The sequence below is a fragment of the Myotis daubentonii genome, chromosome 3, assembly GCF_963259705.1.
Source record: "Myotis daubentonii chromosome 3, mMyoDau2.1, whole genome shotgun sequence".
Lineage (NCBI taxonomy): Eukaryota > Metazoa > Chordata > Mammalia > Chiroptera > Vespertilionidae > Myotis > Myotis daubentonii.
The window spans coordinates 78,814,969-78,825,577 of NC_081842.1; the positions used below are offsets into that span (position 1 = coordinate 78,814,969).

A 10,609-nucleotide genomic window follows, 5' to 3' on the forward strand; every position below is an offset into this window, starting at 1 on the left:
AAAAACAAACAAAAAAAACAAACCCAAAACTTAACAAGGTGCCATGAGAAAGACAATCATTTGAGATAATGAGAAGCTACCCAAGGGAAATTTGCAAAAGTTTGGTAACAGAAAATAGATAAGTTCACTAAATAATTTTCCAGTTCTCATATGAGCATTATTAGTAGACATTTCCATCAGTCCCCAAAACATCTCTAACTGAGTGCTGGGCTGATAATGAGAAACTTTAAGATGAGATTCAAATTAGATAGGGTTTTGATTAATAAAACCCATCTTAATTGCAAACCTTATTAATTCTGATTTAAATCAGGTCCTTGTCAGCTGGGGATTCTCATTTATTTCTTCCTTCCTGAGGACTATCATTGTCAGGATCGCTGGCTCTTTATGATTCAAATATGGTATGAATTGATGCAACTAGTTGACTGACTCCTAAAATGTACTTGGAAATTATCAGTTCTCAATCTGTATAATGCACAGGCTATTGAATTCTTATTATTGACTTCAGAAACTTTCTTATTTCTTTAGATCACCAGTGTGACTTCCGCTAAAGTTCAAAAAATAAGCCTCTTCAGAAGGTAACTCTGGGAAGCAAGAAAGCAAAACCAGGCTTAAAATGGATATAGCTATAGTTTGGTCTGTCGAATTCAAAGAGAAATCATTATAATGTGTTTATCATAACTTCTGCAACTTTTAATGAGAACGAAGAGAAGAAAAATAACGTAATAATAAAATATACCACACATTCTATACTGTTGTACATTAACAACAATCCATGAAATGTTGTTTTATTTGATTTTCTTGCTCTCTACATATTGCTTTCTCTCTGTTATTTTCAGTTCACACATCTCCCATGTATGCCTATAGAAAAAGCAAAATATTTATTCCCAAACCTTCTCACCTCCTTTTTTAGGCAACTTGTTACCTCGTTTCCTTTATAAAGCACCTACAGCCATCCTCCTGCCACCAGAGATGTTTGTCTAATTTATTCTGCCATAAAATTATCCTTATCTTCTAGTGGCTCCTTACCATTCCATATAAATTTTGCTGTCTTAATCCTTTCATTCTCCAATCTATATTTCTTGCTTTCTGTGGAGAGCGGCTACAGCATTTGGATAGGTTCAAGCCTTGGACTAATGAGAGGGCACGGTCCTCTCACGGCAAAGCCACGTGCAGGTCCCAGGTTGGAGGGCAAAGCCCTCCCAGCACAATTATAGCCAAAGGCTATGGTTGTAAGCTTGACCTTATGGTTCAAACCTGTGGTCCCAGGTGGCTGAGTGATGTAGGCTGCGGGAGGTGCAGCAAGTGCTGCCAAAACAAAACTTGATATAGTTCTCAGGTGAATGTAATTAAGTAGATTTGAAACGCTAGAGAACATTGTAAACATCTTGACCACGCCCTTGCTTTTCCTCCTGGGATCTGACTATAAAATAAGGACTCGGCTTGCAGGCTGTGGCACTGTCTCTCCATCCGAGAACAGTGTCCCACCTGGCCCCAGCTATATTCTCTTGTCTGTTTTCTTTAATCCATCACCACCCCTCCTCAGGTTCACCACTGGCCATGCTGGATGTGGTTCACTTTCCATAATATTCCTTTTCCTCCTTTTTGTAAAATTTTACTCTCCAGCATTTTTAAAATTTTTCCATTCAAGATAAATATCATTCTATACAAGTTATTTATCCTATATCAATTTCAAATATTTATTAATCAGTGTAAATACCAACATGATTTCATGCATTTGGAGGGGAAATATTCCCAGCTAAGTGGCCAATTGTGCAGATGGCTTCTAGAAGACCTTCATTCTAAGCAGCTGTACAGTGAAACATTTCATTTAGAAATCAGGACCTTTTTTCTTCAGTTTCTTCTTCTTGAGTAGAACCATTGGGACCCAGTTTGTCCCAGGGTTCAGAGTTATTTTTTCAGTCCCAATAGACATCTATATTGAACAATGCCAGGTGTAAGACACACAGCACTGCCCAGTACCTCTGGCTCCAAGAAATACAAAGAGGGGGATGCAGCTTGGATATTTCTTGGCCTGATCAAGGATCTGGTGGATCTTGGTTGTGGCAGAGGGCCCAGAAGCAGAGAAAAACAAAACTTCATGACCCCGGGGGGTGGGGGGGTTTGAGGGGAGGGCAGATAGTCAGTGCATTGAGGAAGAGCAGACATTCCCAAGTTACTTTTCTTTGTACTTCACATTAATGATATATTTCTTCAAGTAGCATTATATGATGGCAGTGGCGTTTTCTACCATTTATTCGTCTAGAAATCCTCAGTAATTTTTTTCAGGTTCTACTAACACTGTAACATTGTAAGCTCTCCCCCGAGAAAGTATAAATCCCAGGACACCAAAAAGAAATAGACTTAAAGATTTATTCTAAATTATTTATGGCATGAGTGTACATACTTCCAATCATCAAGTTACATTGTTGCTCTAATTATAATTGTTAGTATTGTATTGCTAGATTATTAGTAGAGTGAAAAAATGGCATATATAAAATGACTATTTAATGAAGTCTGGGAAATTATGCATTCTTTTTGTATCCCTTTTCCTCCTTTCATAAACTGAATAAAATGTTTGATTGGAAGAAGTATAGTGCGGAAATTATTTATAAGATTACTTCATAAGAATTACTTTATGGAATTACTTTATAAGAATTTACTGGACTATCTTTTTAATTTAGAAAAATTTCCAATTACAGTTTATATTCAATATTACTTTGTATTAGTTTCAGGTGTACAGCATATTGGTTAGACAACCACATACTTTACAAAAAAATATGGAATGTGCTTTGGCCAGTGTGGCTCAGTTGGTTGGAGCATCATCCCATACACTGAAAGGTCACAGATTCAATTCCCCATTAGGGCACATACCTAGTTTGTGGGTTCAATCCCCTATTGGGGCATGAATGAGAGGCAGCTGATCAATGTTTCTTTCTCACATAGATGTTTCCCTTCCTCTCTACAATCGATGGGCATGTCCTTAGGTGAGAAAATATGGATAAGAATAAGCATATAGACCAATGGAACAGCACAGAGAGCCCAGAAATAAATGTGGCCAATTAATATTTGACAAAGGAGTCAAGAGCATAAAGTGGAGTCAAGATAGTCTCTTCAATAAATGGTGTTGGGAAAGTAGGACAGGGACATGCAAAAAAAATAAAATAAAATTAGACCACCAGCCTACATTATACACAAGAATAAACTCAAAATGGATAAAAGAGATAAATGTAAGTTGTGAAACCATAAAATCCCAGAAGAAAACATAGATAGTATAATCTCAGACATCATGCATTGCAGGATTTTCACCAATACATCTTGTAGAGCAGGAGAAACAAAGGGAAAAAATAAGCAAATGGGACTACATCAAACTAAAAAGCTTCTGCACAGCAAAAGAAACCACCAATAAAATGAAAAGGGAACCCACTGCATAGGAGAACATATTCTTGCCAATGATACATCTAATAAAGGGTTAATTTCCAAAATATACAAAGAACTCATACAACTCAACACCAGGAAACAAACAATCCAATTTAAAAACAGGAAATAGACTTGAATAGACACTTCTCCAAAGAGGACGTACAGATGGCCAATGGACATAGGAAAAAATGCCCAAGGTCACTAATCATCAGAGAGATGCAAATTAAAACGACACTGAGGTACCATCTCATACCTGCCAGAATGGCTATCATTGGTAAATCAACAAACAACAAGTGCTGGTGAGGATGTAGAGAAAAGGAAACCCTAGTACACTGCTGGTGGAAATGCAGACTGGTGCAACCACTATGGAAAACAGTATGAAATTTCCTCAAAAAATAAAAAATGGAACTGCCATTTGACCCAGAGATCCCACTTTTAGGAAAATATCCTAAGAATTCTGAAACACCATCAGAGAAAATACATGCACCCCCTGTTTATAGCAGCACTATTTATAATAGCTAAGATTGGAAACAGCCTACGTGACCATCAGTAGGTGAGTGGATAAAAAAGTTCTGGTACAAGCCTGGCTGGCGTGGCTCAGAGGTTGAGTGTTGACCCAGGAACCAAGAGGTCATTGGTTCAATTCCTGGACCGGGTACATACCCAGGTTGCGGGCTCCATCCCCAGTGTGGGGAAGCCTATCAATGATTCTCTCTCATCATTGATGTTCCTATCTCTCTCTCTCCTTCTCCCTTCCTCTCTGAAATCAATAAAAATATATGTTTGAAAAAAAGTTCTGGTACATTCACACAATGGAATACTATGCAGCTTTAAAAAAAGGGTCTCTTACCTTTTGTGACAGCATGAAGGGACCTGGAAATTATGATGCTAAGCAAAATAAGCCAGTTAGAGAAAGACAAATATTGTATGACCTTACTTATATATGGAATCTAATGAACAAATAAACTGACAAACAAAGTAAGGCCCAGAGACATGGATGCATGGAACAGAATGATAGATCTCAGGGGGTAGGGATGCGGAGGGAATGGGAAGAGATTAACCAAAGAACATATATGCATATAGGTATAGCCCATGGACACAGACAATAGTGTGGGAAAGATCTGGGGTGGGGCAAGGGCTGGATGAAGGGAGGCAAATGAGGGGAAAATGAGGAATACCCCTAATACTGTCAACAATAAATTTTTTAAAAAAGAAATCCCATCTGTCTCATTATTTGCATAATATTTGATACAGAATATCTGGAAATTCAGTAAGTGTAGCTAACTATACAAACAAGTTTTCTCATTATGAAGAAAAATAAGGCTTAACCAAACATAAATAAAAGCCTTTCAAAGTGGGAGGCAACAAGCATTTTTTGAAATAATAATAAAAAAAAGAATAGCTGTCAGGAAGCACTAACAGCTTTCAGTAGAAGCCCAAATAGTGTTCCAATTAGGAGACAAAGAAAAGAGGTACTTATGAAAAAGGGAAAGGGAACAATTACATCAATAGAAAGAAGGCTAATTCTAAACAATGTTTTAATTTTCAGTCTAGTAGTCACCAGTCCCCTAGTCTTAATATCTGCTTCCTTGTCATCTAGGCAAATAGTCCCTTGGGGCACAATGTTGCTTTAGGCCCAGTCCAAAGGTCATTTTGCCCTGTTTTAATATTCCAAAGGTTTGAGGCATAGGACAAGCAAAGAAGTTTTTCTGGGATGTTAACTCCAGCTCATTTAATATATATATACTAGGGGCCCGGTGCACGAAATTCGTGCACTGGGTGTATTGGGGGGAGTGTCCCTCAGCCCAGCCTGCCCCCTCTCACATACTGGGAGTCCTCAGGCGTTGACCCCCATCACCCTCCAATCGCAGGATCGGCCCCTTGCCCAGGCCTGACGCCTCTGGCCTAGGTGTCCAGCCTGGGCAGCGGGGACCCACAGCTGCAGTGGCCCCACGATTGCGGGCTTCGCTTAAGGCCCACGCAAGAGACCCCTAGCTCCTGGGACTGCCAGCTTTGACCGTGCCCAGCTCCCATCGCTGGCTCCACCCCTACTTCCTGCTATCACTGGCCAGGGCTGAAAAGGCACCTGATTCTCCGATCATGGCTGGGGGGCAGGGCAAAGGCGGGCCCAGGGCCACCTTTGCCCTGCCCCCCAGCTCTTAGCTACCCCCTGGGTTTCCGATCACTGTCAGTGGCAGGGGGCTTCTTCCTGCTTTCCCTTTCGCCTCCCTGCATTGTGCCTACATATGCAAATTAACCGCCATCTTATTGTTAGTTAACTGCCAATCTTAGTTGGCATTTAATTTGCATATAGCCCTGATTAGCCAATGAAAAGGGTAGCGTCGTACACCAATTACCATTTTTCTCTTTTATTAGTGTAGATATATATATATATATATATATATATATATATATATATATATATATATATATTGATTGATTTCACAGAGAAGAAGAGAGAGGGATATAGAGTTAGAAACATCGATCAGCTGCTTCTTGTATGCCACCCCCCCCCCCAACTGGGGATAGAGCCCACAAACAAGGTACTGGAGTTGAACCTGGGACCCTTCGGTCTGTGGGCCGACGCTCTATCCACTGAGCCAAATCCATTAGCGCTCCAGCTCATTGTAAAGTGGCTTCATTTATATTACTTTTTTCATTTCATTTTACTTTTTTATTGATTACATTCTTTTTTTTACAAGACAGATCTATACTGTAGGATATTCTGGCTCATTCTCTTCAACAAGTTAAGATTTTAAACGTCATTGATCTAGATGAGCACAGCAAACATGGAAGTCATATGTTGAAGTGGTAGAGCGACAAGATGAAAGGATCCAATTAGAATAGAACCAACTAAGAAATGTGTTAATATCTTATTTGAGAGAGAAAGAAACTTGCTGTTAACTCACTAAGATATTGAGGTCTATTTCTTAAAGCAGCGAAGGTTGCTGTAACTAATACATCTACTCAATGCAAAAGGAAAAACAGTGTAGGTAGTTAAATATTGGATCTGTTTTATAATATGGATAAGGGAAAACTAAGCTTAAGGATTTTGGTTCTTGACTTATATGCATTGGAAAAAAAATTACAAGTTTTAAGTGGAGATGGGATGGGTGGATATATTAGATTACGAGGGATGCCATAACTAACAACACAGGCTGAATGGTGTAAATAACAGAAATTAATTTTGGAGGCTGGAGGTCCAAGATCAAGGAAGGTGCCAGTAGAGAATGTTTTTTTCCCTAAAGTCTCTCTTTCCTTGACTTGCCTTCTCATTATGTCCTCATATGATCTTTCCTCTATGTGGGCATAGCTAGTGTCTCTTTAAATTTTCTCTTTTTGTAAAGACATGAGTTAGATGGATTAGGACCCACCCTAATGGCTTTATTTTTACTTACTTCTTTAAAAGCCCTGTCTACAAATTTGGTCACATTCTGAGCTACTGGAGATTAGGGCTTTTACATAGGAATTTTGGGGTGACAGAATTCAGCTCTTAATAATGGATAAAAGTGGAGTTTGAGTAATGACATAACAAGTTTTATATTTTATAATAGTGTTCTTGGGGGTAGTGTGGAGAATGAAATGGACTGGAGTATTAATGGAGTCAGATAGATGAGTTAGGAGGTTATTTTAGCAGTCCTTGCAAGAGGTGAGTGTAGCTAGAATTTGGTTGTGCCTATAAAGAGTGTGAGAAATAGCTGGATATGAGGACTTTAGTTTAGGAGGTAAATCTTACAACTTGGCAATGGTTGAGCTATGGAATCCAAGGGAGCATTCAGTGTCAAAGACACCTCCCTGTTTTATGACTTGAAAAACTGCTTAGTTGTATCATTTCTCAAGATAGAGAACATTGGACGGTCTGGGGTAGTGTTACTGCCCTGAGTCAGAGAGGGAGTGCTGGGCCCTCCTTGGTGCTTGTCAATATCATAAGAAAGATTTCAGATGAGTGACAGACAGGAGTGGTATGGCAAAACATGTGAATTTATTAAAGAAGGCAAGCAACTGGGGTGGGAACTGGGAGGAGGGGAGTTATGGGGGGAAAAAAGAGGAACAAATGTAATAATCTGAAGAATAAAGATTTAATTTAAAAAAGAAGAAGGCAAGCAAATATTTATTAAAAATACACTTGGCAGGTAGCACAAGTGGGCACCCAGCTAGTCTGAGTGCCCTGCCTGGTGGAGGTCTAGGGATTTTATACTTTTCTGTCTACAGGTTTCCAGGTTCCTCTGCCAAATATCTTGGGCAGTAGATTAGATTTCAATGTACCCTTTTTTCACTTTGTTGGGACTTTTCAGAATTTATGAGAACATCTGGCAATTTTTATCTTGGCAAGTTCTAAGACTGCCAACTTCTTTGTTTAGTGAGTGAAATAAAACTCCTGTTTTTTCTCCTTTCCCCCTTTCCTGTCTTAGCATCCCCCAAATGATATTTATCTTTGGGTTTAGCTAGGGTCTTTGTTCTCAATTTTCCCAGGCCAGGGTGATTAAAATTATGTATTCTCTGTTTAGGAAGGATAGTTACTATTTTCTTTCAATTGTTCTTTTTTTGGGGGAAGATGAGATCTTGAAATTTACAAGCTAGCTGCAAACTGCCCAAACTGTTTGGCCTTGTTTAATTTTCTTGTCTCAGTTTCTCCTTCCACTTGCCCAGGAATTTTCCTAGCTTCTTACTATCCTGCCCCAAAAGACAACTGAAGATCCTAATTTTAAATTTGGACATGGTGTAAGATGGTAGATCAAAGTTTATATAAGTTTCAAATTTGGGCAGATAATGTTACATTCAAAGGCTGTTATAATTTTTATTTCGCCAGTTCTATTAAAAAATGCTTCTTTTCTGACTTTCCTGAAATCAGCAGACATTATTTCTCATTTTTCTTTTTTGCTTATTTGACAAGTAGAAAGGATGCATCAATTTAAATAATATTTCTAATTACTAAGGAAGATAAACATTGTTTCATATATTTATTAGTCACATTGACTTGCTCTTTCATAACTATGTTTTACATATTTTTGCCAATTTGTTTCATTGTGTTAACTTGTTTTCACCTAGTTGTAAGAAGTTGTGTGTGTGTGTGTGTGTGTGTGTTTTATAATTAACCCTATATATGCAAAATATGTTACAGATATTTTACAACACATTTCTGTCCTTTCCATTTGTCTCTACAACAAAAAATATGTGGTTTTGCCCTGGCTGGGTGGCTCAATTGGTTGGAGCAGTGTCTAATTCACTAAAAGGTTTGGGTTTGATTCCCCGTCAGGGCTCATACCTCAGTTGCAGGTTTGATCCCCAGTTGGGGTGTGTATGGGAGGCAACCAATCTATGTTTTTCTTTCACATAGATGTTTCTCTCTCTTTCTCCTCCTTCCTCTCTCTCTAAAAATCAATAAAAAAAAATACCTTCAGGTGAGGATTAAGAAAGAAATTATGTGGTTATGCCTAAATTATTAGCCTATTTCTTTTCCATATGCAATAGTCTTGCATTTGCATCTCTTCCATGTGAAATTGTTTTTCAGGTGATTTTAATATTGGCTCAAATATTTGCATTTATTTTTGTGTGTTGTTGTTGTTTTGTTTTGTTTTCCAATTTTAGGGTCAGATACCTAAACACAGAATTTTTTACTATTAAATTTATTGGGGGTGACATTGTTCTAAACACAGAATTCATAAACAGACTTACTATAGGACAAAGTTAAGCATTACAAACTACCAATTAGCCCAGCCAGTATGGCTCAGTGGTTAACCATGGGCCCATGAACCAAGAGGTCACCAGTTTGATTTTCAGTCAAGGGGCACATATCCAGGTACTGGGCTCGATTCCCAGTAGGGGGCATGCAGCAGGCAGCCGATCAATGTTTCTCTCTCATTTATGTTTCTATCTCTCTATCTCTTTTCCCCCTCTCTCTATAAAATCAATAAAAACATATTTTTAAAAACTACTAATTAAATGGAAAACAACAGGAAGGTGTAATTTAATTTGCAAAAAGGTACCACTACCTTGTGTTACCTTTAGCAATCATCTTTGTCACATAGATTCTCAATACAGTGATCAAGTGTGGATATGTCAGAAGGAAACAAGACTCTGGTGACTGAGTTTGTTCTCACAGGACTTGCAGAGCAACCATGGTTGCAGGTCCTCCTCTTCCTCGTGTTCTTAGTCATCTACCTCACCACCATGGTAGGCAACCTTGGACTGATGGCTCTTATTTGGAAGGATGCCCATCTTCACACGCCCATGTACTTGTTCCTTGGTGGATTAGCTTTTGCAGATGCTTGCACTTCAACTTCCGTAACTCCCAGGATGCTGGTCAACTTCTTAGACCAGACTGCAGTGATATCCCTAGCTGAGTGCATCACCCAATTTTATTCTTTTGCTTCCAGTGCAACTACAGAATGTTTCCTCTGGGTAGTGATGGCCTATGGCCGCTATGTAGCCATATGTAAGCCTTTGCTTTATCCAGTGGTGATGCCCAACAGACTCTGCGCTAAGTTGATAAGTATTTCGTATGCAGTTGGTTTTCTGCATCCTCTTGTTCACGTGAGTTTGTTATTAAGATTAACTTTCTGCAAGTCTAACATAATACATTATTTCTACTGTGAAATTTTACAGCTGTTCAAAATTTCATGCTATGACCCATCTATTAATGCACTAATGATACTTATTTTTGCAGCTTTTACACAAATATCCACTTTAATGACCATCATAATGTCTTATACTCGGGTGCTCTCTGACATTCTGAAGAAAAAGTCTGAAAAGGGCAAAGGCAAAGCCTTCTCCACGTGCAGTGCCCGCCTGCTCTCTGTCTCGCTGTACTATGGCGCTCTCATCTGCATGTATGTGCGTCCTGCATCTGGCCTAGCTGAAGATCAGGACAGAATGTATTCCCTGTTTTACACGATTATAATTCCCCTGCTAAGCCCATTTATTTATAGCTTGAGAAATAAAGAGGTTATAGGTGCCTTGAGAAGAATTGCAAAGAAGTAGACAGTTCCCAAGGAAAATTTCAAATTGTTTACGTTTCACTCTTTGCATAAACAAATCCCCAAGTCTTGCAGAGGAGCCATGGCTCTGCCCTTTCACCAAAGGGCGAGTGGTGAGGGTGGTCTCTGAGCACTGAGTGAAGAACCCCAGCTTCACACAATGTTTTCTTGGATGTGAGCCCAGCTGAAGTTACTACTTCGGTTGAAGTGACTCA

The 10,609-nt window shown here is 39.0% G+C and overlaps 1 protein-coding gene across 1 annotated transcript; it reads left to right on the top strand.

The window, feature by feature from the left end:
• The first annotated feature begins 9,468 nt into the window (after window positions 1–9,468).
• LOC132229301 (olfactory receptor 5AC2-like) lies at window positions 9,469–10,398 on the top strand. The gene has a single exon (XM_059686016.1). It carries the CDS (start codon window positions 9,475–9,477, stop codon window positions 10,396–10,398), a length of 924 nt encoding a protein of 307 aa, XP_059541999.1. The 5' UTR covers window positions 9,469–9,474.
• The last annotated feature ends 211 nt before the right edge of the window (window positions 10,399–10,609 follow it).